The following is a 27,294-nucleotide window of genomic DNA, read 5'->3' as shown; positions in this document are numbered from 1 at the left end:
AGGTAAGAGCTGTGCTTGACAGCCTCTTGTCCTCTTGGGAAGACCAGCCCAGGAGCAGAAAAACCGGGAATATGAGTGCCCCTCAAGTGCGGGTACAGGAAGGCAGGGGCCATCTGTCCCGCCCAGGTGGGCCCCTGCTCCTGAGGGCACCTGAGCCCAGATGGGTTTTCTACCCCATCCTGCATCCACCCCCTGGGTAATGTGTGTGCCAGTGACAGGACCACTGTCAATTGGGTGCTCCCTCCCCACAGACACGGCCCCCGCCATTGACTCCTCTCCATCCTCCACAATGACTGCGTCCCACCCTGGCTTCTCTGCACCCCATAAAACCCCCAATCCACCCTGGAGAAGCACTACAGGGGACGGGTGTGAGTGCGTGCGTGTGTTCTCAGTTGCTTCAGTCGTCTCGACTCTCTGTGACCCCATGGACTCTAGCCTTCCAGGCTCCTCTGTCCCTGGGACCTCCCATGTGAGAATACTACAGTTGGGTGCCATTTTCTCCTCCGTGGGATCTTCCCGATCCAGGGATCTAGCCCAGGTCCCACACATTGCAGGCTGATTCTTTACCATCTGCACCACCAAGAAAGTCTCCCTGGAGGGGGTGCTGGGGTGCAAACGTAAACCCACCTCAGAGGACATGGGAACTCAGCTATTGCTTATCTGGGACCAGGAAGGAGCTCTAGTGTCAGCTCAGCTGCACAAAGGGCGGGACCCAGCCTCCCCCTCCCCCTCCCAGCTCCCCCAGCCTCTGTGACTTCAGATGGTGATGCTGTTAGTCCATGGGTCCCCGTTCTGGCTTCAGGCTGGTTCTACAGTCAAGCTGTGTCCTTTCCTACCTTTCTGGGAGGCTCTCTGGGTGGGGAAGATCTCCTGGAGGAGGGCATGGAAACACACTCCAGTATTCTTGCCTGCAGAATCCCATGGACAGAGGAGCCTGGCAGACCACAGTCCATGGGGTCGCAATGAGTCAGACATGACTGAGCAACTGAACAGCAATTCTGCTTTACAGCAGGTTTGTTCTCAATCCTGTTTCCCCAAGAAGGATAAGGACACCGCCCCCTGTGGGTGACACTAGTGGCTGGAGCTGGGTCCACGGCCCGGGCATGCCCGCAGACCCTCACCTGGGTGGTGGGCCTCTTGAGCTGCTGCAGCAGCCTCGACTCCTTGTGAGAGATGGGTGACTTCTTGTTCAGGCAGTAGGTCATCATGCTGTGGCTCCCTGCAGGCAAACCAGGCGGGGCACACGTCACCCCCTGAGCCTGTCCTCTGTGCCCCTAAGCTGCCCTAAGGATGCACAGCTATAGCGCCGTGGGGTATGGCGGAGTCCCGAAAGTCATATCCACTGAGTCCTGGGGACTGAATCTTGTCTCGAAATGGGGTCTCTGCAGAAGTGAGAAAGTGAAAGTCAATTTATTTAAGGAATCCCATTTTGGACAGGAAAGGCTTAATATGGCTTTTGATTTTATGGTTTGTTGTTTCCCAGGTGGTTTTCATGGCAGAGAGCCCGCTTGCCAAAGCAGGAGGCGTAAAAGATGCAGGGGTGATCCCTGGGTTGGGAAGATCCCCTGGGAAGGGAATGAGAACCTACTCCATTATTCTTGCCTGGAGAATCCCATGGACAGAGGGGCCTGGTGGGTACAGTCCATGGGGCTGCAAAGAGTCAGACAACTGAGCACAGACAGACCCTCTCTAGTTACAAGTACTTTGAAGTTATTCACAGTATTTTCAGGCTCTTTATGACGCCAATGTTGTGGTCACTGATGCGTGGTTTTACTTATTCTTTTCCCTTTTAAATCTGTGTGATCTGTTTCAGAGACAGTGTGGAGAGGTTCACACTTTAGCAGTCACCTGGGGACAATCCAGAAATCCTTCGCTTCTGTCTCTGAACATAGGTTTGGACTAGCTTTATTTCTTTCTCTGTTTTTCTTTTCTTATTTATTCTCAGGGTCAAGGGATGGGAAGGAGGATTTACAAGTTCATAATATAATTTGATTTGATGATGTTATGGAAGAGTAGATGGATGGGTGGATAGATAAGTGGATGGATGGATGAATGGATGGTGAGTTGGTGGATGGGTCAATCAGTGGATGGGTGGATGATGGATTGGTCGGTGGATAGATGGATGCATGGATGGATGCTGGATGGGTGGATTTATGGATGGATGGGTGGGTGGATGGGTGTGTGGTTAGATGGATGGATGAGTGGATGGATAGGTGAGTGGGTGGATGGACAGATAGGTGAGTGGATGGGTGGGTGTGTGGGTGGATGGATGGATGGGTGGGTCAGCAGCATGTGGTCCATGCACACAGTGGTGTATGAGTCACCATGAAAAGGAGTGAAGTTCTGACACAGGCTACATCGTGGATGGACCTTGAACACACGATGGTCAGTGAGAGAAGCAGACACAGAAGGACACATTTTACCTGTCCATTTATAAGAGATGTCCAGAACAGGCAAATTTACCAAGACAGAAGCAGATGAGTGGTGCCCAGGCTTGGGGGAGAGGCATCATGAGTTATTTTGTAAGGGGAACAGGAAGGAGAGCGGCCAGGGGCCCCTCTGTGGTCCTGCAGACTCGGAAGCCTCCTCCTTGTGGGGCCCCCACAGCTTTCCCCACGGGAAGCACCCGGAAGGGCCGAGAGACTGGGTCCACGGTTCCCTGTCTGCTCCACACTCTCAAGGGCAGAGCCGTGTGGGGGCCCCTCCTCCCAGGCAGGGTGGGGTGGCCGGCATAGAACCCCACAGCTGTTGAGAGGGTGAGAAAGAGTCTAAAGCTGCCTTCCATAGAAAACAACACTTCCTGTTTGTCCAACTGTCCATGTGTGCTCCCAGCGGTCAGTGCCCAGGGTCACAGAGCCAGGGCAGGGCCCAGTGTCTGCACGGCCAGAGGAGTGCTGGTGGAGAATGGGGCGCGTCTGCACCTTGAGGAGGTGAGCAGGGTGCTGTCTGGCAGGGACCCTCCCCTCCCAGGCCACGGTGTCTGGTGGCCACCCCTCAGATGGCCTGAGCACAGCAGTGTCACCCTGGAAGTGCCCGCCTGCCTGGTCACCACTGGCCATCCCCAAATCCAGATGCCTGCCCATAGCTGAGCTTTGCAGCACTTTTTGCAACCAAACTGGCTGGAGTCAGAGGTTCCTCATTTTAATTAGATAGTTCTGGTATCACTTATCGAGTTGTTTTGGGGGCGGGTGGACCCCTTAAACTTTGGGCCCTCCAGGTTCAAGTGCAGAAAGTGCTGCACAAGCTCTGATGGAAAACGTGGGTGGAAAGGTGAGGGGTCCCCAGGAGTAGGACAGAGTGGCTGAGAAAACACAACCCCGCCCCCCAGGGAGGCCGGCATGTGTCCTGAAGGCAGGCTCTCGGGGGTTCTCGTACCTTCCGGGTTGAATGGGATAAAGTGGACAGACAAGGGAAGGTGCTGGTGTGTGTATGTGTGTGCAGTATGTGTGCATGTGTGTTTGGTGTGTGTGTGTGCATGCGTGTGTGTGTTCAGTGTGCCTGTGTGTGCCTGCATGTGTGCATGTTTGGCTCTGAGGCTTCCCACACTTGGACCCATCTCGCAGCCGCATCCCTGCTGAGCCGAGCTTTCGGGGCCTCACCTGGGATGGAGAGGTGGTGCGGGGGCATGTCTCAGAGCTGAGAACTCAGCACCAACATCCAGTTGGCGTTCACCTTGGTGGCACAGGAAGGAGCCGGGCAAGCTCAACTGCCAGCCCATCAGAGGCCGAGCCTGGGCAATCTGGGGGAGGAAATGGGGTGTTGCATAATGAAAACAGGACATACAGAAGACCCGGTGCTGGCAGCGTGGAGGCGTGGCTCTGAGAAACTGGTACCTGTGGACTTCTCTCCAAGAGAAAGGAGGATGGGGTGGTGGAGAGGGGAGAAGTGCTCTAGAGACAGAGAAACTGAGACACAGAAAGAAATGGACAGAGACATGAAGAGAGACAGACAGAAGTAGGGAGAGGCGGGAGGGAGAGACAGGAGGTTAAGTGGGGGTTTGAGGAGGAGCAAGGGAGCGGGGAGACAGAGACCAACAGACAGACCCCAGCAGCTCAAGTCTGTTCTCCCTGAGGCTCGAGCTGGCGACCCCATCCAGAGGGTCCCCCTTCCTCGCACTGTGCACCAGCCCCCTCCTCTTGGGGCTGAGAGGGGCCCAGTCGAGCCTGTGGGCTCCAGGTATGGGGGCTTCCATCCTAGGGGCGATGGAGCCCAGGCACAAGGTCACATGCCCGTCACTCCCCAGAGGCGGTCTCTCGATCTGGTGGTGTTGCTGCAGTAAAAGTGACTGGACAGGCTCCCAGGATGAAGCACCCACCTGAGCAGCTAAAGAAGCTGGGAATGCCTCCAGTCAGGGTCTGAGTGTCCCCTCTCTCCTGTTATGGGTGGGTGTCCTGGTGGTCTGCATGCATCAGACTCCTTTCATGGCAAACACACGCCTGGACCTTTATTTTTGTGTTTACTGCTCTCCATGGACAGGGGTTGTCTCTATTCTTAAGGTCCCCTCTCTATAGTAATAGTCCCCTTCTGTTGTCATAGTCCCCCCTCTACAGTAATACTCCCCTTCTATTGTCATACTCTCCCCTGTACAGTGATAGTTCCGCTTCTATAGTAACAGCCCCCTCTAATATCATAGTTGGAGAAAGGCATGGCAACCCACTCCAGTCTTCTTAGCTGGAGAATCCCATGGACAGAGGAGCTTGGCGGGCTCCACGCGGTCAGTCCATGGAGTCACAAAGAGTCGGACACGACTGAACGACCAACACTAATGTCATAGGGTTTAGAGTAATAGCCCTCTATTCTCAAAAGTTCACTTCTACAGTAACTGTGTGTTTTGAGTTCAAGTTTATAAACCTTTTCTCTGTTTCCTGTGTAGAGAAGATCCTTTAGCATTTGCTCAAGAGCTGGTTTGGTAGTGCTGAATTCTCTCAGCTTCTGCTTGTCTGTAAAGCTTTTGATTTTTCCTTCATATTTGAATGAGATCTGTGCTGGGTATAGTAATCTGGGTTGTATGTTTTTCTCTTTCATGACTTTAAGTATGTCCTGTCATTCCCTTCTGGCATGAAAAGTTTCCATTGAAAGATCAGCTGTTATCCTTTTGGGAATCCCCTTGTGTGTTACTTGTTGCTTTCCCTTGCTGCTTTTAGTATTTGTTCTTTGTGTTTGATCTTCATTAATTTGATTAATATGTGCCTTGGGGTGTTTTTCTTTGGGTTTATCCTGTTTGGGATCCTCTGGGTTTCTTGGAATTGGGTGGTTATTTCCTTCCCCATTTTAAGGAAGTTTTCAACTATTATCTCCTCAAGTATTTTCTCATGGCCTTTCTTTTTGTCTTCTTCTTCTGAGACTCCTATGATTCGAATGTTGGGGCATTTAACATTGTCCCAAAAGTCTCTGAGGTTGTCCTCATTTCTTTTCATTCGTTTTTCTTTTTTCCTGTCTGCTTCATATATTTCCACCATTCTATCTTGCACCTCACTTATCCTATTTTCTGCCTCAGTTACTCTACTGTTGGTTCCCTCCAGAGTGCTTTTGATCTCAGTTATTGCATTATTCATTATTGATTGACACTTTTTTATTTCTTCTAGGTCCTTGTTAAACATTTCTTGCATCTTCTCAATCCTTGCCTTCAGTCTCTTTATCTTTAACTCCATTTTGTTTTCAAGATTTTGGATCATCTTTCCTATCATTATTCTGAATTCTTTCTCAGGTAGACTCCCTATCTCCTCCTCTTTTGTTTGGTTTGGTGGGCGTTTACCATGTTCCTTTACCTGCTGAATATTTCTCTGCCTTTTCATTTTGTTTAGATTGCTGTGTTTGGGATGGCCTTTCTGTATGCTGGAAGTTTTTGGTTCCTCTTTATTGTGGACGTTCCTCCCTGTGGGTGGGGTTGGACTAGTGGCTTGTCAAGATTTACTGGTTAAGGAAGCTTTTGTCAGTGTTCTGATGGGTGGAGCTGGATCTCTTCTCTCTGGAGTGCAATGAAGTGTCCAGTAGTGAGTTTTGAGATGTCTATGGGTTTGGTGTGACTTTGGGCAGCCTGTATTTTAATGCTCAGGGCTATATTCCTGCATTGCTGGAGAATTAGCATGGTGTGTCTTGCTCTGGAACTTGTTGGCTCTTGGGTGGAGCTTGGTTTCAGTGCAGGTATGGAGTCAGGAGTTCTCTGGTTTTCTCAAGTTTTGTATTTAAGCCTCCTGCCCTTGGCTTTCAGTCTTATTCTTACAGTAGCCTCAAGACTTCTCCATCCATACAGCAATGATGATAAAACATCTAGCTTAATGGTGAAAAGATTCTCCACAGTGAGGGACACCCAGAGAGGTTCACAGAGTTATATGGAGAAGAGAAGAGGGAGGAGGGAGACAGAGGTGACCAGGAGGAGAAGAGGGTCAGTTAAAAGGGGAGAGAGCAATCTAGCCAGTAATCAGTTCCCTAAGTGTTCTCCACAGCTGAGAACACACTTCACAGAGTTAAGTAGAGAAGAGAAGGGGGAGGGAGGAGATAGAGGTGACATGGGGGAGAAAAGGGAGAGTCAAAAGGGGAGAAAGAAATCAAGCCAGTATTCACACCCCTAAGTAAAAATGGGTACTGAAGATTAGATTCTTAAAGGTACAAAATTGGTAACAAATACCAAAAAGCAAAGATTAAAAATCTAGAGTAGAGGTTGGATTCTCAAAAACACAATATTAAAGAAAAAAAATCACAAAAATTATAATATATATATATATATATATATGGTTTGCTTTAAAAAATAGGTTTTTTGCAAAGTAATAGTAGGTTTTAAAAATGAAAATTAAAGGAGTAATAAAGAACTTAAAAATAAAATAATTAAAAAATGATAATTGTAAAAATATATCTAGGAATTTCTCTGGAGCTGCTGCCGGCAGGGTGGGGTCAGTTCAGTTTCGGATAGTTCCCTGTTCCAGCTTATACTTCTTCTCAAGGTCTATAGGCCCCTTCCAATGCATAGTCAATGCTAACTACAGGGTTTTAATCTGCTGCACCTGTCACTTCCAGAGCGGCTCCCTCTTCTTTATTTATTTTACCCTCCTCTGTTTGCAAGTCCTTTCAGTGTCTAATTTCCACCCTGACACAAGGGAGTGAAGGTGGTCACTTATTTCGGCTCACTTGTTCAGTTGTGTTGTGGAGAGGGAGGAGCACTGCAAACAAATATCATTGGCATGTGTGGGGAGTACTCATGGTGTATAGACCACATGGGGCTTGCCCCAGCTCATGATGGCCTGTGCTTTCCCAGTCTACACTGCTCAGACTCCAGGTTGCTCTTCAGGGGAACTGTCCAAAGTTGGCCCTGCATTTCATGCACTTCCCTGGTCTGAGCTGCTCAGGTTCAGGTTCTCAGGTACTCCACAAAGGCACAGACTCAGCTGGACCTGCGTTTTGTGCCCTTCCCAGGTCCAAGCAGCTCAGGTGACCAGGTGCTTGGCAAGCACACTGCCCCAGGTGGGCCATGTGTCTTAATCACCTGCCTGGTCCCGGCTGCTCGGTGTCCCATGTGTGCCAAAAGAGCGCTGTCTCAGGTGTGCTGTATGTCTCCTCTGGGGGGCTGATCTCAGGCTGCGATCCTCCTGGCAGATGTCAACCGTCCAGGATCCCAGGAAGATGTGGTTAGGAAGTAGGAGCCTGCTCACAGTTTGGTGGAGGATGCCATCTCTGAGGCCGAGATTGCCCCTCGTCTTCCATCTCTGGCTGTTGCCCACCTGCCTCTCTGCCTCCGGCAGGGTGAGGGGACAGTCCACAGCTAGCTAGCTCTCCTTTGGTGTTCACTCAGTCCTTTGTTCTGTGAAGTGGCCAGACTGTGCCTTAGGTTAGAGCTTTCACAGGAAAATTCTCTCTCTCTCTCTGGCTATCCCACAGTTTGGGTTGCTATCTCACCTTAGCCCCCTCAGATTGTCCTCAGGGCATTCAGGCCCAGTCCTTACCCTAAGCATGCAACCCACGCCTCTCCTGCTTGCTGTGGCAGATGTGAGTGTCTAGGCTATTTCTCCACTGGGAGTTGTGGTTAAGGCACATATTCTGTGGAATTTTTTTCCCCTCCCACTTATGCTTCCCTCTGCAATTCCAAAACTCCCCACAGATCTGGTAAGAGGGTTTCCTGGTGATTGGAAACTTCTCCTCCTTCACGACTCCCTCCCCAGGATGGCTCTCCTTCCCTAACTCTTCTGTCTCTCTTTTTGTCTGTTACATTTTGTCCTACCTCCTTTTGAAGAGAATGGGCTGCCTTTCTGGGTGCCTGGTGTCCTCTTCCAGCATTCAGAAGTTGTTTTGTGGAAGTTGCTCAGCATTCAAATGATATTTTGATGAATTTGTGGGGAAGAAAGTGGTCTCCTCTTTCTATTCCTCCACCATCTTAGGACCGCTCCACCTCTTACTTTTAAATATTTATTTAATCAGCTGCGCTGGGTCTTAGTTGTGGTACACAGGGTATTCAGTTGAGGCATGTGGGATCTAGTGCCCTGACCAGGGATTGAACCCGGCCCCCCTGTGTTGGGAGCTCAGAGTCTTAGCCTCTGGACCAGCAGGGAATGCTGCAGCATCCTACTTAAAAAAAATAAAAAAGTTATTTATTTTTGGCTGTGCTGGGTCTTTGTTGCTATATGGGCTTTTCCCTGGTTGTAGGGAGTGGGGGCTACTCTCTAGTTTCTGTGCTTGAACTTCTCACTGTGGTGGCTTCTCTTGTTGGGAAGCATGGGCACTAGGCACTTGGGCTGCAGTAGTTGTGCAGAGGCTTAGTTGCTCCACAGCATGTGGGATCTTCCGAGATCGGGGATGAACCCATGTCTCCTGCATTGGCAGGCAGATTTTTAACCACTGCACCACCAAGGAAGTCATTCCCCTCCCTATTCCTGCCAACCTCCTACTTAAAAAAAAAAAAAAGACTAAAAACAACCTGTTTAGTAAATTTTCAGGAGTCTGAGCTCTGAGGTCAGCGTCTGTGGTGTCATTCTCCCAAAGGCATCTTGGCTTCAGTTACTGGTTGGGCTCATGGGTCTGGCGACCAGGGCAGGTCTGGCCGCTGAAAACAGGCTTGGCCTCTGGTGCTCTGCCCTCACTTACTCACCCAGGGTCCCCAAGCCCTGGCAGCCAAGCAGAGCAGCGCCAGGTGGGTCAGGTACAGCTATGGGGCCTCTGAGGTCCGAGTGGAGCATGCGGTGGAGGCAGCTGGCTGTCCTGTCACTGTGACTGCTGCTGTCTTGTTTGCACGTGCAGGGCAGTCATGGTGTCAGGTGAGGCCTGGCCACTGTCATGGGGACAGGATGGGACCTCAGACAGCTCACATCAACAGCCCCCTTCCTCACCTCTGCTTCACTTCGTGGCTTGTGGCTGCTGGCATCTCTCTGGGCTGGGAGGGTGTGTAAAGCACCAGCCCCCTTGCTCAAGGTCAGCTGAGACCCCAAGCTCTGGGGTCACACACCATTGCTGCCGCCATGCAGGTCTTCCCACTTCTGTGAGGGAGGGCCTGTGAAGGCCTGTGGGTGATGGGGGGTTTGGGGGTGTTGTGGGCTGGCCCAGGATCCAGCTTTTTGAGGGGAGGAGAGGGGAGGGGAGGGGAGGGAGAAGCTTTGACCTGCTCAGGCTTTCAGGGGATTCCAGGCCCTGCTCTGGTGGGAGGTGCAGGTGAGAAGCCCCTGCAAGTTTCTGGGTCTCCACTGTATTTCAGTTGAAACCCCTCTGCCTGCATCACCCCTAATTCTCTCTCACTCCTGTGACCCCAGCCACAAGCCATGGAAGATGGAGAGTTTATGTGGCTTCCCTTCCTGTAGGGAAACCAAGCAGACAAACGTGTTCCTTTAGGAAAGCATGAAAGAAACGAGAAAATAACAGTGGGTGGTTATTACTGACATGGTTCATGTAGAGACACTTCACAAGCCTGGAACAGGGAGGGAACTGAGGGCCATTGCCCCCAGTCCTGGAGCTACCACCTCCCACCCCCCCGCCCGATAGCCCACTCACCCCTTGGTGTCTTTTGGTGACCGAGTGGACTTCAGCCTCCTGAACCCATTCTGGAAGGATCAGGACAGAGCAGAGTTCATTCATAGAGGGAAGGGTGTGGTCAACTCCTAAGAACACCATTGCCTCCACTCTGTGTTGGAACTCAGTTCTGGGTCTAAGCAAGCGTGGCTTCCTGGTGCAGTCACCACCTTCACTCACCTGGGGGGATGGACTTTGTGTCCACCTTGTCCCCACGTGCAGCCTGGTCACCCCTGGGGGCTGTGCTGTGTGCATCTGCTCTGCTCACAGCGCACCCTATGGTCCATCAGACTTCACTCATAAAAGGGAAGTGTAGGATGAACTATTCCATAGTTAAGAATTTCAAGGTCACAACAGCATTGACCAAAGCACGTGGGCACAGGTACAAGACCCGTGCATTAGAGAAGCCACTGTGTGGGCTTCAAGGACCCTCCGGGTGGGGGGTGGGATGGGGTCTGGACAGGAGTTTCCTGCACACGCGGCTCCAGGCTCTGTTGTCTGCAGGGTGGACGACTGTCGGCACTGCCTGTCTGTGTGGAGGGGCTCTGGGGCTGCCCAGCTCAGTAAGAATGGCAGTGGTGGGAAGGGAGGTCGTGTTCCCTTAGCATCCCTGACCTCACATGTCCTCATCAGGGCAGCTAAGTGCCTAAACAGCCCCTTCCTCGTCTAGCTCTGAAGACCTGGAAGATGTGGGGGCTGAAGGACATGCAGAAAACACAATTCTATAAAGCAAATATCCTTCAATTAAAAAATTTTAAAAGATTAAAGAAAAAACACAAATAACAGCAATGGCGGGGCTTGTATTCTCAGCCAGCCTCTTCCAGATTCTGCCTGTGCTTATGCAACAGACCAAAACGCTGGTGCTCCCACCCTGTATCACAGATGAGAGTAGAGACACTGAGAGGTTGAGCATCTTGTCCCATGTCACACAGATGCTGAGGGCAGAGCTGAGAACTGGACCCCTGTGGTCGAGTCTGGAGTCCAGATGCTGTGATGACCCTGATGAAGTGGCAAAGACAAAGTGAGGGAGACCAGATGGCCCAGGCTGAGCGAGGCACATGCACATGCACACATACACATGCACGTGGCCTTCACTTTTGAGGCTACAGAAGTCAGAGGAAGACAGAGGGCAACCAGGAGAGGCCAAAGTAGAGTCTAGGTCTATAAGGAGGAGAGGCCACACCTCCCAGGAAGCCAGAGTTTTCTCTTCCCTGATGAGTCTGTCTCAAATCCTAGATTCCTCTCCCTGGACCCTGGAAGTGACTGTCCAGTGACCTGAGTTGGCTCCAGAATAATGCCTTCCCAGGGGTTCACTGTCACTGGACCCCACTGCTGTTGGTAATAAGGGGGGAGTGAGTACGTAGTCTGGGCTTCAGATTTGTTTGGAGACAAAATTTATTAGAAGAAGTACAGAAAACCGTGAAGGCAATTGGCATGAATATCTACAGAACACTTAAGAAACCATCTGCTGTTTATCTACCTCCTCTCCTGTCATGAAAGTGGAAGGTCTGTTTAATCAATTAATTCTGTGTTCATCACACTGCTTCTGTAAAATATTTGCTTATGTGTTTATTTACATGGCTGCACTGTGTCTTAGTTGCTGCATGTGGGAGGTAGTTCCCAAATCAGGTATTCAACATGGCTCTACGCATTGGAGTAGTAGCCACTGGACCATCTGGGAAGTCTCTCCTCATACTCTTGGCGACAGTAACGGATCATAAACCTGCTCTGAGGCCCCCTTAGAGCTGAGGCATGGGGTAGCTGCAGTAATCCTCCTGTGGCTAGGATGTGGTTTATTGGTCATGACTCACTCACACTCCATGCAAACATAGGGCTTCTCCCCTGTGTGTGTCCTTTGGTGTCTGACGAGATTGGACTTCACCCTGAAGCTTCGCCCACACTCCCTGCAAACATAGGGCTTCTCCCCTGTGTGTGTCCTTTGGTGTCTGATGAGATTGGACATCACACTGAAGCTTCGCCCACACTCCCTGCAAACATAGGGCTTCTCCCCTGTGTGTGTCCTCTGGTGTGTGATGAGAACTGACTTCAAACTGAAGCTTTGCCCACAATCACCACAAACATAGGGCTTCTCCCCTGTGTGTGTCCTCTTATGTATGGTGAGACGTGACTTCTCACTGAAGCTTCGCCCACACTCCCTGCAAACATAGGGCTTCTCCCCTGTGTGTGTCCTCTGGTGTGTGATGAGATTTTTCTTAAAACTGAAGCTTCGCCCACACTCCCCACAAGCATAGGGCTTCTCCCCTGTGTGTGTCCTCTTATGTTTGGTGAGATTTGACTTCTCACTGAAGCTTCGCCCACACTCCCCACAAACATAGGGCTTCTCCCCTGTGTGTGTCCTCTGGTGTGTGATGAGAACTGCCTTAAAACTGAAGCTTTGCCCACAATCACCACAAACATAGGGCTTCTCCCCTGTGTGTGTCCTCTTATGTTTGGTGAGATTTGACTTCTCACTGAAGCTTCGCCCACACTCCCCACAAACATAAGGCTTCTCCCCTGTGTGTGTCCTCTTATGTTTGGTGAGATTTGACTTCCCACTGAAGCTTCGCCCACACTCCCCACAAACATAGGGCTTCTCCCCTGTGTGTGTCCTCTGGTGTGTGATGAGAACTGACTTAAAACTGAAGCTTTGCCCACACTCCCCACAAACATAGGGCTTCTCCCCTGTGTGTGTCCTCTGGTGTGTGATGAGAACTGACTTAAAACTGAAGCTTTGCCCACAATCACCACAAACATAGGGCTTCTCCCCTGTGTGTGTCCTCTTATGTATGGTGAGACGTGACTTCTCATTGAAGCTTCGCCCACACTCCCCACAAACATAGGGCTTCTCCCCTGTGTGTGTCCTCTGGTGTGTGATGAGAACTGACTTAAAACTGAAGCTTTGCCCACAATCACCACAAACATAGGGCTTCTCCCCTGTGTGTGTCCTCTTATGTATGGTGAGACGTGACTTCTCATTGAAGCTTCGCCCACACTCCCCGCAAACATAGGGCTTCTCCCCTGTGTGTGTCCTCTGGTGTGTGATGAGAACTGACTTCAAACTGAAGCTTTGCCCACAATCACCACAAACATAGGGCTTCTCCCCTGTGTGTGTCCTCTTATGTATGGTGAGACGTGACTTCTCATTGAAGCTTCGCCCACACTCCCCGCAAACATAGGGCTTCTCCCCTGTGTGTGTCCTCTGGTGTGTGATGAGAACTGACTTCAAACTGAAGCTTTGCCCACAATCACCACAAACATAGGGCTTCTCCCCTGTGTGTGTCCTCTTATGTATGGTGAGACGTGACTTCTCATTGAAGCTTCGCCCACACTCCCTGCAAACATAGGGCTTCTCCCGTGTGTGTGTCCTCTTGTGTGTGATGAGATTTTTCTTAAAACTGAAGCTTCGCCCACACTCCCCACAAGCATAGGGCTTCTCCCCTGTGTGTGTCCTCTTGTGTGTGATGAGATTTTTCTTAAAACTGAAGCTTCGCCCACACTCCCCACAAGCATAGGGCTTCTCCCCTGTGTGTGTCCTCTTATGTTTGGTGAGATCTGACCTCCCATTGAAGCTTTTCCCACACTCCTTACAAACATAGGGCTTCTCCCCCGTGTGTATCTTCTCATGTGTGATTAGACTTGACCTATCCTTGGAGCCTTGCTCATGATCTCCGTAATTGACTCTTACAATCCCTGAGACCCCTGCCTCCATGAATAATTTGCCTGTGTCCTCTGGATTCAGTTTCTGGCTTGTGCTGGGCTCTTCGGTCATTCTCTCATGCACCTCAGAACCCCCCATTTGTCCTTTGGGTGGGTAGGAAGAGGCCGTTGAAATCCTCTTCGGCCTTATGCAAAGTTTGGGGCCTTTCAGCAAAGGATGGGGCCTTTCCTTGGGCTCTCGACCCTCTGGTTTGTCACTCAGGCTGTGTGGATCAGAATATCGCTGCTGCTGATTTTGACTGCCTGGACAGGGATCCTCTGGTTGGAGGTGGTCTCCTATAGATGGCCTCAGGAGGATCTGAGAAGGGTGATTGCGTTGGACATGTTGGCTGAGGAATTTCTGACTGGAGAAGGATAGACAGCAGGAGGCACATGGGTAGATCTTGGGCTTTGGTTCTGCTGAAAGAAGAAGCTTTTAGTCAGGTAGCTGGTGTGCCATGGTAAAGCCTGCCCCAGTAACCATCTTAGTGTTGACGGTGCACGATTTGTCTCCCATCAAGTGGGTCTTTACAGTCCACTTATCCATTCCATTCTTATTCTCTACATCTACAGAAATCCAGGAAGCTTGCATCAAGGGCCTTTTCTACATACCACCCAGCCTAGGGACCTTTCAGTAGCATCAGAGGCAGCGTCTCTCCTGATAGAGGTGGATCTGCAGGGACCTTTCCCTGAGTGTAAGTATCTGAAAAGTCGTGTCACAGTGGCCACAGGTATTTTACCCTACTGAGAGATAAGACTCTTGATAACTTAGGTGGAATCTTCCTGAATGGCTCCCTGTGAGGGGAAAGGGTCTATTAAGTTAGGGGCACCTGGCCTGGAGCTCTCTGCATATGGGAGGCAGCACAGGGGGTGGTTAGAGCAGGTGTGAGTAAAGCTGAATTTGAGGCTTCTTGTTCAAAGAGCAGCCTTTCAAAGAAACCACTCTGCAGGAAGTGGGTTTGAGACTGGACGAGACCAAGAGGCCCAGGTCCTACTGACTACAGGTCTCTGGCTCCTGCTGCCCCGGTTGGTTCATAAATTGCTCCTCTCTGTTTTCTATACATCATACAATAAAGACATGTCCTTTCTCAAGCCTCATCAATACTCATACCTCTTATTTCACACAGTCTTAGTCCATTTAACATGCACTAGGAAGTCCTGCTTAAAAATACATCTCCAGCCAGACTCTTCACACCCTCACTCCCAAGCATCTTTACCCAGGCCACTCTCCCCTCATGTCTGGCAATGAACTGACCTCTGAGGGGACTCCCCACTGCTGTCTCTTCCCAAAAATGAACCAAAGCATCATCTTAGCACAGAGAACATGCCGCTTGGAGCTGATAGCCACATGGTTGTTCTGTGTCACCCAGGAAGACCCCTAAGGCCTGCACATGGACATGGGCGCTGAGGCTTCTGTGTTCCATCCAGCCTCCTTCCTCTCCCTCTGTGCTTCCTCCTGCGACCACTGACATGGCCTCTCTTCCCGGCCCTGAGGCTGCAGCACTGGCTGCTCCCCTGCCTGGAATCCTGGAATCCACAGGTGTTATCTCTGCAGAGACCCTGCCCCACCATCCTCTGCCACACCCCACTCTGTGCATGCTGATCCGAGGCACTTTACTGCACTGGTTTTCCTCAGAGCACCAGCCCCTGTCTGGTATGAAGCCCACGCTGCCCCAAGGCAGTGGTTCTGTCTGCTTCAGTGTGTGTAGCCCTGTCTGGCACAAAGTATGAATTCACATGACAACAAACTGAAACAGTAACTGAATGCAAATCACTGTATGCATGTCACTTAGAAATGTGGAGGAAATGAGGAAGAAACTGGTAAAGGTGAGAGAGCTGGTAGGTGCTAAAAAACTTGCTTTTTGCTTCTAAGCCTTTCAGAAGAAGGTGATGTTACATATTTTTTGCATGAAATATTGAAAATTAGAACTAATATTTTTAATATAAATATTTTTCCTAACAGTCTTATGAAATGAATCAAATTCTGAGGCATTTTAATTGCAACTTGACTGACTTTAGACTGGATTGGACTGTGCTTCAGAATAGGACCAGGGAAGCTCCCCAGGATGGGGTGGAGTGCTGGAAGAGGGCTGGTGCTCACCTCTCTGGGCCGAGAGCTTGCTCTTCCCCCTTTTGTCCTGCTTGATGCCGAGTTCCTCGCCATACTCGTCCCCATACCAGACCAGCAGCTCACAGCCCGGCCTGACCACCCGGCAGGTTCGGTAGAAGATCTGCCCGTGATACTGCAAGGCCACCAGGTTCTGCTCCTCATCATCCCGGGCACAGTTCACATACCTGGGGTCAAGGCCGGGAAAGGGAAAGAAACCACAGGTGAGGAGACCCTTCCACTACTGGACACCAGAGCCTTCAGACTCTGAGGCCGCCATGGTTCCCACTGCCCCCCATGGGGACCTTCTGTTCACACATTAGACTTGGCTGTGTGAATTCCTATTTCCAGATCCTGTTTCCGGTCCTCTTCCTGGCTGGAATGCTTTTCTCTCCTTACCTAATTAGCCATTGTCCAGAGCCCAGTTCCAGACTTGTCTCCACCTGGACTGTCCGTAAGACTGGTGACCTCCAGCTCCTCTAAACTCTAAATTAAGTTCTCTTTCATTCCGCAGGACTTGGTACTCCTAGGCTAGCATGCACCCCTCAGCACTCACCCCAGCCTGCCTTCTCTCCAGAGGCTTTTCTCCAATCTCCCGACATGTATCCAGGGTCCTATTCACTTGCCCACCCTCTCCCATGGAAACATGGAGAGTGCTCTGACATAGCTTGAGACAGAGAACAGTAATAGTTTATTCACTTTCTGCCTGCCCTGATGAAAGTAGAGGCCCTCAGAGAGTGGCCATGCTCACGGCCATCCTGCTCCCCATTCCTTCTCAGGCCTCAGGGCCCACTTCTCACTGGAACCGAGCCTGGGGAGGTTGTTGCCCACACGGACTCAAGGTCTCCCATGTTAGGTTATCCTGGTGCTGTGCAATTATTCAAAAATAGAAAAAGTAAGGTTACTATTCCTAAAATCAATTGGTTAATGTCTGTCTTCAGTATGTTCTCCAAAAGGACATGGGTTGTGTGATCTGCTTCAGTAATGAAGTTCACTGTCTAAACTGGGACATTTCAGTTAAGTGAGGTAAAGTGTCCCTGGTGAATCTAGACTCCTCAAGTTGTTTTCAAGTACCTCAGTTTTGTTGAGCATATAGACTTATATTTTGAGGGCACATGCTATATTTTTCTTTCTTTCTTTCTAATGTCTTTTGAAATGAAAGAGCATGATATGGAGGGAAAAGAGGAAAGAAGATGTGAAAGCTACCGAGGGAGATGGGCTGAGAAGGAAAGGGGTGTGGGCTTGAGGGAGGAGCGACATCTACAAACTGCAGGCTCACTGCACCCACCTCATCCAGTTGGCCAAAGACGTGTCTTTTCCATCCACATACTCGTAGCTGTTTCTCCCTTTGGTGACCTGAGTGTCAGAAAAGAGATACAGGCTTTCTTCTCTCTTTTATTTTATTTTTTTTGGTAGTAAGTAATAGGAGAACTTTCCCCCTGCTGGCATTGGTGCTCTTCAGCCTGCATGGATTCAACTGCCAGTCGGACCACACAGTAAGCTCATCATTTCAAGTCTGAGTCTACTGGCACATTGAAGGCAAGGGCTCCACAAGTGAAGGGTCACTTCTGTATGCCTGTACCACTGTCTCCCACCTTCCTCTGACCTTTGGATAGAAGTCCTGTGTTCATGCCCAGTGCACACAGTACACAGGGCTGACCGTGTCATTGCCGACATGTCATCACCATCCGTGTCCTTGCATGTAGACATGAAGTACACCCCCACAACACACAAACGATTAGAGCCAGAGGACAGGGAAAGAGGGCTATTTCTCACCAGCCAGCAGTATCCACTGTTGGAGTCCTCTTCATTGTATATGATCTGACCCTCGTAGGGGCCAAAATGCAGGCCCAGTGGCAGATCGGATGCCTCATTCCACACTCCAAGCCCAGCCTCAGGGATGCCCGATGGCCTGATACTTAACCCAGGGGGCAGAGTGAGGGCTGAGCGGTTGGCATGCCCCTTTTCCACTGCAGAGTCCTTTACAAAGGTTGGGGGCCCGTGGGCAGCACAGCTGTCGATGAAGAAGTTCTGACACTCCTCACAATCTGGAGGTGAGAGCAACAGGGATGAGGGGAGGTATAGGGATGTTGCTGGTCGCAAAGACCTTCAGAAAGAGCTGGGGCACTCGCGGCCTTTGGCCTTGATCTTGTACCCCAAGTCATAGAGGAAGGGGATGATTGGGGGACCAAATGGTGAGGTGAGGTTATTGTACCAAGGTCTCATAACCCCTTCTCCATGAGTGGGCCAGCAGGGTCACTCACACAGGTAGTCGTCATCCTGGGGCTCGCTGACCTCTTGGTACACATGGCCCTTTCTTTCTCGTACACTGTACCTCTTCACTTTGGTCTCCTTTCTTCTGAGTTCTAACATGGAGAACAGAAGCTAAGCAAGGCTGGTGGGGTCTGGAGAATTAGTCCCTGTTTTATCAGAAAGGGTGAGATCTCCTACTTGTCCATCTATACAGTTTGTTAAAACTTTTTCACATTTATTTTTCAAACTTTTACTTGTGTATTTTTATGTTTTAATGATACATTATCTATTGGCCATGCTGCATGGTTTGTGGGATCTTAGTTCCCTGACCAGGAATGGAACCCACACCTCCTGCAGGGGAAGTGTGGAGTCATAACCACTTAACCACCGGAAAGTCCCTTCTCTATACTTTGTTTCTTCTCCCTTTAACTACTGGTTCAGGACACTGAGGCTCCACACTGACCACAGATGCCCAGTTCAGTGTTAGCTTCCTGCACTTCCCGTTAGTGGGTTTAACTTCCCAACCTTCTTACTTAGGAAATAGTTCACTGACACATCTACTCAGAAAATATATGTTAAGGGCATGACACCTAAAGCATTGAGCAGAGGTCTGTGTATAAATACTAACAAAGTGAGGTCTCTATCATCACAGCTGGATTTATTGAATTACTTGTAGGTGTCAGCACTTTTGCATTTCATGCAATGCTTCCAAACACCGTATGAGTTATGTGTCTGTATCTTCACTTTACAGATGAGCAATCAGGACCTCAGAAAATGTATAAGATTTCCCCAAGGCCCCAGTGCTAACTTTATGCCTCAGATCAGTCCAGCTTAAACCCACGCCTACCCAAAGTCCACACCCCACACCTAGGCCATACTTATTAGCTTTTCTACAGGGATTAGAGGAACTAATTAGAGGAACTCCCCAAACTTTATCTTACCGACTTTGTGTCTGGGGTGCTTTCCAGGGGTCCTCGCTTCTCTGGGAGGGGGCACTGGTTTCTGAGCCTGTTTGGAGCCACTTTTCTTCAGCAATTTTGCTGCTCCCGGCAATTTCTTCAAACTGGATACCTTATTTAGTGGTCCTCTGGACAATCTCTTCCATGTGAGTAAAAGACAACATGTATTTCTTTAGTTCTTTAGGACTATATGAAGTATTTTTACATGCATGACTTTAGTTAATACTTTGACAATTCTTGGAAATACCTGGTGGAGGGGGGCTCTGAACACTGGAGTGTAAAAAAAGGACCTAAGTGGGTAGTGAATCAAAACTAGAATTCATATCTTAAGATTCTTTCCCTTCAACTTTCTGCATAAAAGTGAGAGCAACGCAGGGAGAATAGCTTGAGGTCAGGGAAAGAAGAGGGTAAGGGCTCATAGAGAAATCCGTGAGGTTTTCTACTAATTAGGGGACCTTTGATGGACGAGGAAGTATGGAAAATTACAGAGGGGACAAAACACATCTGGAAAATAAGGTGACAAAGTAGTGAGATGGAGAAGAGAAAAGATGATCTACAGAAACACATTCAGACAATAAAGAAAATGAGCTGGAAGTTGCAGGTTGCCATGTCCTAGAGACAATGTTTGGAATTAAAGTAGCTGGCCTCATCAATTCTCCTTGAAGAAGGCTGTACGACTAGTGGGTTCTCCTCAGTTTCCTGATCTATAAATTGGTATACATGCTGATTCTTATTGTGATAGTGGACATGAAGTTTAATAACATTCAACAAATCGTTGTGTGAGCTCTTTAATACAGAATGAATGTGAGCATACATCCCTGCCATCAATATATCCCCTTGACTGCTTCTATATTTGAAGTCTAGCTCACAAATACTATCCTCAGTATTCCTTGACCTTCTTATTCCTAGATGAATGTTTAAATGTGGAGTCACTCATTCACAAAACATTCAGAGGGCCCTTAGGGGCTTTGAGCTGGGCCTGGACATCTGAGAATTAACGGTATGGGCTACGCTCTCAAAGCTCACAAAACAGGGGCAGGCTAAACAAACGATTCCAAACAGGAGAGTTGTCTAATCAGAGCTCAGAGGAAGGACTTGTTACTTCCTCCTACAAGAATGAGCATTTGAAATCATGTCCAGATGATGAGTTTCTACTCAAAAGCTGGTAACCTATGTGAAGTCCTTCAGTTATTTTCTTATTTGTTGTTTTTGAGTCATAAACCTGAAGCTTGTCAGAGCTGCAAGTTACTTAATCTTATTGGAGTAGGAGTCTCTGAGGTAGGGATCATGTCACCTTCTTCATCCTGGACTGTCCACTCTACAAACTGTCCAATATGTCCTTCAGCTTCTTCATCTTGGACCATCCACTCTACAAACTGCCCAACATGTCCTTAAGCTTCCCTTAGTCAGATATCCCTCACTAGCACAGCACAAAAGAACTGAGGTTGAAAACATCTCTCAGATGAATGATATAAAGATGTAAGAAGAAACTTTATAGAACTATGGAAGTTCTAACCGCTTTGTAAGGGGTTTAGAGAAGGTGCTTTGCATTAGATTGTACCACCAGTGATACTGTGTTCCCACGAATATAATCAAACTTTTTTACCTCAGTTTCTTGATCTATAATGGTGATAGCTATATACTTACTTATAGGTACTGTAGGATTGTTTTAAGGTTTAAGTAAGTTTATTCACATAAAATGCTTAAAGTCTGAAATATTGTGAAAATAATGTAACAATAGAACAGCCTACTATATTTGCTGTTCTTACTAACTATAAAGATGGTAATGATATCAGACATTGTGCTAAAGATTCAGGACAGGAAGGCAGCAGTCTCCAGGATCTCTGTGTTTCCTCCTATTCTCACCTGTGACTGGATCTGTGAGGAGGATTCTTTTGTCAACAGGATTTGGGAGACACTCACCTTCGGGTGTTTACTGGGCTCCCCTCTGAAGGCCATCCCAGAAGGTTTACCTAAAAAATGATGAGAATCAGAGTTTTGGTTGGTAAATGTTTCTAAACTCTGGGCATTCTAATTAAGGACACAAAATTCTGAGCCAGAGAGTGACAAGGACAAGGATTACCAAAGGAGGAATGGAAAGTGATTTCTGTATCATCAACTCCTATGCTTCCACTGGGAGCATAACATAATTTTATTAAAATTTAAAAAATATGAAACTTCATCTGTGCTTCATCTGATGCCTGTAAAGTATCTAATAAATTTACTAGACTTTCATGACAAAAATACTTAACAAAGTAAAAATAGAAGGAAATGACTGCAATAAAGTAAAGGTCATATATGAAAAGTCTATCTCAAACATCATAGTCATCAATGAAAAGCTGAAAACTTCTAAGATCAAGAGAAAAAGGCAAGGATGCCCATTCTCAATACTTCTATAAAATATAATATTAGAAGTCCTAGCCAGGGCATTAGGGTACATATACACAATGGAGTATTACTCAGCCATTAAAAAGAATACATTTGAATCAGTTCTAATGAGGTGGATGAAACTGGAGCCTATTATACAGAGTGAAGTAAGCCAGAAGGAAAAACATAAATACAGTATACTAACGCATATATATGGAATTTAGAAAGATGGTAACAATAACCCGGTGTACGAGACAGCAAAAGAGACACTGATGTATAGAACAGTCTTATGGACTCTGTGGGAGAGGGAGAGGGTGGGAAGATGTGGGAGAATGGCAATGAAACATGTAAAATATCATGTAGGAAACGAGTTGCCAGTCCAGGTTCGATGCATGATGCTGGATGCTTGGGGCTGGTGCACTGGGACGGCCCAGAGGGATGGTATGGGGAGGGAGGAGGGAGGAGGGTTCGGGATGGGGAACACATGTATACCTGTAGCGGATTCATTTTGATATTTGGCAAAACTAATACAATTATGTAAAGTTTAAAAATAAAATAAAATTGGAAGAATAAAAAAAAATAAAAAATAAAAAATAAAAAAATAAAAAAAAATAAAAAAAGAAAAGGAAACAAAAGGCTTCCAGTTGGAAAGAAAGAAGTAAAATTATGTCTGTTCATGGAGGACATGATTTTATGTGCAGAAAAATTTTTTAAATTACACACACACACAAAACCTGCACAGAAAGTTGCATGGTACAAAATCAACATTCAAATATCTTCCCATGCATGAACAACAACCATTCCAAAAAGGAAAATAAGAAAACAATCCTATTTGTGTTTTATTTTTTTAACCTATAGTCAAGAGCTAAGTGAATTTATAGTCTAGGGTATGTTTAATTGCCTTTCATTAAGGATGTTTAGCAAAAATAATTCTTTTTACAAAGAATGATAAATTTTAAACGTAAAACACTGGAAAACCTATACCTTCACCTTCATTCAGGCTCATGTCAATACTCAGCCACAACCACTTTAGAATGCTGAAAATTATGTTTTCTTTGCTAATGGCTGAGACGCAGTTGAGACCTAAGCCCCGGCTGGTTTCTTGAAGACACCTCTAAATCCTTCTGGCCCCTCACCTTGTTGCCTTGGTGTCCATTCTTCATCAGAATCCTCAGTGTCATCTACCTGGGATTTGAGGACCTGCCTGCCGTGATGCATGAAACCTGGTTGAGTGGCTCTGAAACCTGGAAAGAAGCAAAATATATGTTCTAAGAAGGAGGCACAAAGCACAGAAGCAATGGAAAGTGTCACAAAGTCAGGGAAATCAGTAGGATGGGCTGGAAGAATGTAGAACAAGGCAAGATGTGAGCTCTGCACTGCCAGGGTCAACCCCACTTTGGTACAAAACAATAAAAATTCCCTCCAGGTTAGTCTCCACACAAAAGGGACTGTGAGCAGAAGAAGCCACCTAAGAGAGGGCCAAGTAAACACTAAGGGTGAAGACCTGTTTCATGTTTCCCAGGCTCACAGGCACCCAGCACTTCGTGTTACCTATAGCAATCAGCGCTTCGTAGTTCCTTTTCACATTCCTATATTGGATTTTTCCCCATTCTCCCATCTCTGCCCATTCTTCCTTGGTGAAGTATATGGAAATGTCTTTGAAAGCATCTTTGGCTTAAGGAAAATAGTAGATTCCATCAGTGACTTACTAATATATGTCAGACCTTAGAGCTGACTTCTCCTCCACCTTTTGTGCAGAGAGTAGCCTGAAGCTACTGGATGGTCTCTGTGAGACAGGGATGAAGACTTTCCTTCCTGCCTGTGTCCTGCTTAACTGAACAAACACTGAGCACTTTCCTAACTCTCCCTGGACACAGAGCAGTTGATGATGCTAGTGTCCTGTTTTGTCCCACTCCTCCCCACCATCTCAGACAGGACCAGGCATTTCCATCCTGTGTACATTCACAGAGAAGTTCACTCAGCTGCCCAGGCAAGCAGTTTGTGGTCCTTCAGGGACCAGTGCCATGTCCTTCCTATAGAGCTGGCTTAGAGCCCAGCTTTGCCACCTCCGCCTCTCACCATGGGCTTCCACTCTGTTCTCCCAGCATCTCCCTCAGTGCTGTTCTCTGGAGACCTGTTTGGGCTCATGGCCATGGGACTGCCTCAATGCCAAGGTGCCTGTGGAAGAAGAAGATGCTGAGATAGCCCAGACCACTGTCCAGAGCCTGGTCTGTCTTCCTTGGGTGGAGTGTCCAGGGCAGGAAGGTGTGGGGAAAGTCGGAGTGAGGGTGTTGGTGAGAGGGACGGATCCTGACCAGCTATGACAGGCCAGCCTAATGTGAACTAGATTTGGTTTCTATGGTTCCCCTACAATTCCGCCCCTCTGAGGAAAGGCACTGGGAGGGACGTGTCTGTGGGTGACAGAGGGAGTCCTGAGGAGACCTAGGAGCCCATAACTGCTGGACTGGGGTCAGGCTGAAATCAGGGCTCTGTTCCAGTGCACGAGAGGGAATATTTCTCCAAGAAGTGTTTTGAGGATCTCTGCCTGGGAACTCGGAAAAATCTGGGCATAACATGGGTTCTACGTTTAAGAGACAAGTCGCTCTGCTTGAGGACATCTGCGACACGGGGGCTGAAGGAACTGGGATCCTCAGACAGAGGAGACTGGGGATGTTTTGGCTGATGTAGAATGTGCAGGGTGAGAGAACTTGTGATCTTTGAGGCTGAGGAAATTGGAGGTTTCTTATTAAGGGGCTTTAGGTCTCTGACAGGCAGGACAGTGGGAGTCTTGAGGACAAAGAGTTTTAAGAGCTCCCAGGCTGAGGTATTCAGGGTCTGCGAGGTTAAGGAAATTTGGTCTCTCTGTGGGTGCTATTTTGAGGGTGCCTCAACCTGAGGGGCGGAGAAGGCAATGGCACCCCACTCCAGTACTCTTGCCTGGAAAATCCCATGGACAAAGGAGCCTTGTGGGGTGCAGTCCACGGGGTCGCTAAGAGTCAGACACAACTGAGTGACTTCACTTTGACTTTTCACTTTCATGCATTGGAGAAGGAAATGGCAACCCACTACAGTGTTCTTGCCTAGAGAGTCCTAGGGACGGGGGAGCCTGGTGGGCTGCCGTCTCTGGGGTCACACACAGTCGGACACGACTGAGGTGACGCAGCAGCAGCCTGAGGGGAACTGGGATTACTCTAGGTATTTGAGGGTCACAGCACCAGGGGATTTGGTGTTTCTGGGGGTGAAGGGACTTGTAGTCCCTGAAGCTGACGAGATGCGAGCTCCCTTCAAGTTAGGACCCAGGTTCTTCAAAGCTGACGGGATTTGGGGCCTCTCACCCTGGAATTTGAAGCCGTCACGGTAAGGGTTTGTGAGGGTTGTGCAGGGTGTGTTCCGGTAAGTCTCCCAGCTGTTCTGCGGCGCTGCCAACACCAGTCCTAGGCTCGTTCAGAGCTCGATGGCATGGAGTCCTCCCTCGTTGAGGCGAAGTGAATGGCGAGCAGCCGGTCTGTACCATGTCAGGCACAAGCGACCAATCGGCGTTGTGATGGAGGCAGTCCTACTAATAGGTGCTGGAAGGGTGTGGAGAGAGAAAGAGGCCCCACCCAACCGCTCAGGGATTGGCTGCTCAGGGGGCATTTCTGTCAAGAAGCCTCCAGCGTACAGGCGCATTTTGGCCATTTTCTTTGCTTGTTTTCAGGCACTGCCTCTTAGGCCTGTATCCTCAAGTGGGCGGGATGTCCTCAGGCTGGATGTTTCCTTCCAGTGCCCTCAACTAGAATCACAGCTCCACCAGATGGCAGTCGTGCTCCCGGACTTTCTCCTACCTTGTCAAATCCAGTTTTGAAAAGATCTCCTATGGGGTGAGTACCACATTATTCAGGGGGAAACGGTGTAATTAACTAAATTCTGATGAGACACAAGATAAACAACGTATGGTCAAAGATTTAAATGCAACGCATGGAATAGGTATGTTAGAAAAAACTTGGAGGATTTTTAACCTCAAAGTAGAAGTGGCACTGATGAGTAATCTGTGTATTTAATGTAGGTATCAAAAGCGTTCAGAAATGAGATATAAATAAAACCTCAAAGTCTTGCAAGTGTTTTCTGTAAAACGAGGCATCGAACTGGAGGACAATGGATCCACAGAGCTGAGTTTGCTTGACACCTACTAGCTTCACAAGATAAAATAGGGACACTGTTTCTGGCCGTTAGGTAGATTTGCTCACAGAAAAATAAGGTGATTTCCATGTATTGGAAGCAAGACGACTGACTGTAGAAGTAGTATCTAGTGGTGGTTGGGACTCTGGATGGAGAAATGTTACCAGAAAAGTGAGTTTACATCTTGGTGGGTGTTGAGCCAGAAGATACAACCCAGCCAAAGCTCATGGGAAGGAAAAGTGCATTACTTGCAGAACTATGGAGAACACCATGCAGCTTTCCAGAGCAGTGTCTCTCTAAACCGCAAAGGTGGGGAAGCTTTAATCTATGGGAACAGGCATGTTCAAGCTTCCATGGTAGCTCAGATGGTAAGCAATCTGCCCACAGCAGGAGACCTGGGTCCAATCCCTAGGTGGGGAAGATCCCCAGAGGAGGGCATGGCAACGCACTCCAGTATTCTTGCCTGGAGAATCCCATAGACAGAGGAGCCTGGTGGTCCATGAGGTTGCAAAGAGTCAGACATGAGTGAGTGACCAACACTGTAAATTTACAGACATGTTCATTAAGGGTCTTGGGCTGTGGCAGACTCCAAGCTTCAGCTGATTGAAGTCTTGAGGGTCAGAACCAGCCTCCATCAGCATCTCTTACACTTCAGCTGGTCTGGTACAGATATAGATATCTATTCTTCTTCATATTCTTTCCCCTTATCAGTTCAGATCAGTCGCTCAGTTGTGTGTGATTCTTTGTGATGCCATGTACCACAGTATGGCAGGCTTCCCTGTCCATTAATAACTGCTAGAGTTTGCTCAACTCATGTCCATTGAGTCGGGATGCCATCCAACCATCTCATCCTCTGTCATCCCTTCTCCTCCCACCTTCAATCTTTCCCAGCATCAGGATCTTTTCCAATGAGTCAGTTCTTCGCATCAGGTGGCCAAAGTATCGGAGCTTCAGCTTCAGCATCAGTCCTTCCAATGAATCTTCAGGACTGATTTCCTTTAGAATGGACTGGTTGGATCTCCTTGCTGTCCAAGGGACTCTCAAGAGTCTTCTCCAAGACCACAGTTCAAAGGTATCAATTCTTTGGCACTCGGCTTTCTTTATAGTCCATCTCTCACATCCATACATGACTACTGGGAAAACCCATAGCTTTGACTAGACGGACCTTTGTTGACAAAGTAATGATTCTGCTTTTTAATATGCTATCTAGGTTGGTCAGAGCTTTTCTTCCAAGGAGCAAGCATCTTTGAATTTCATGGCTGCAATCACCATCTGCAGTGATTTTGGAGCCCAAGAAAATAAAATCTGTTAGTTTCCATTGTTTCCCCATCTATTTCCCATGAAGTGATGGGACCAGATGCCATGATCTTCGTTTTCTGCATGTTGATCTTTAAGCCAACTTTTTCACTCTCCACGTTCACTTTCATCAAGAGGCTTTTTAGTTCCTCTTCACTTTGTGCCATAAGGGTGGTGTCATCTGCATATCTGAGGTTATTGATATATCTATAGAGGAAGTCAAACCATAAAAATAAAACCTGTTTTTCTTCCATCACTTCTATCAGAGTCTTTTCCCTTGCTGGGTGTCACAGTCCACCTCATCTCTCTTGGATGCCCTCCAAATCTGTGCTGATCTCTGGACTTGATTTGGGGGCAGCTCAGATTCTAATCTGGTCCGATTCCTATGTGTTCTTGCCTCCAATGTTCACAGCTATCAGAACTAGTGCATTTTCTTTTTTGGGAGCTTTCAATGTCCTTTTATATATTCCA

The 27,294-nt window shown here is 48.2% G+C and overlaps 1 protein-coding gene across 3 annotated transcripts in view; it reads right to left on the bottom strand.

Annotated features, from left to right (window-relative positions):
- LOC109554959 (histone-lysine N-methyltransferase PRDM9-like) overlaps positions 1-23,997 on the bottom strand; it is a 226,764-nt gene extending 202,767 nt beyond the window's left edge. Inside the window, exons 1-11 of one of the 3 annotated variants that reach the window (XM_070785411.1) lie at positions 23,442-23,997; positions 22,921-23,037; positions 22,506-22,613; positions 20,926-20,975; positions 18,985-19,141; positions 18,055-18,156; positions 17,567-17,838; positions 17,079-17,146; positions 15,785-15,978; positions 13,667-14,100; positions 11,795-12,916 (exon numbers count right to left, since the gene is read on the bottom strand). In XM_070785411.1, coding sequence (XP_070641512.1) covers positions 11,795-12,916; positions 13,667-14,100; positions 15,785-15,978; positions 17,079-17,146; positions 17,567-17,838; positions 18,055-18,156; positions 18,985-19,141; positions 20,926-20,975; positions 22,506-22,613; positions 22,921-23,037; positions 23,442-23,523 — 2,706 coding nt within the window. In that variant the 5' untranslated portion in view covers positions 23,524-23,997. Of the gene's footprint in view, positions 1-11,794; positions 14,101-15,784; positions 15,979-17,078; positions 17,147-17,566; positions 17,839-18,054; positions 18,157-18,984; positions 19,142-20,925; positions 20,976-22,505; positions 22,614-22,920; positions 23,038-23,441 lie in introns of those variants that run through there. The other 2 variants (XM_070785409.1, XM_070785410.1) reach the window with 2 other exon arrangements.
- Positions 23,998-27,294: the final 3,297 nt, after the last annotated feature.

This window comes from Bos indicus, chromosome X (genome assembly GCF_029378745.1).
Source record: "Bos indicus isolate NIAB-ARS_2022 breed Sahiwal x Tharparkar chromosome X, NIAB-ARS_B.indTharparkar_mat_pri_1.0, whole genome shotgun sequence".
Taxonomy (NCBI): Eukaryota; Metazoa; Chordata; class Mammalia; order Artiodactyla; family Bovidae; genus Bos; species Bos indicus.
Note: the sequence above shows the minus strand (reverse complement) of the source record. Positions and strands in the feature narration are given on the sequence as shown.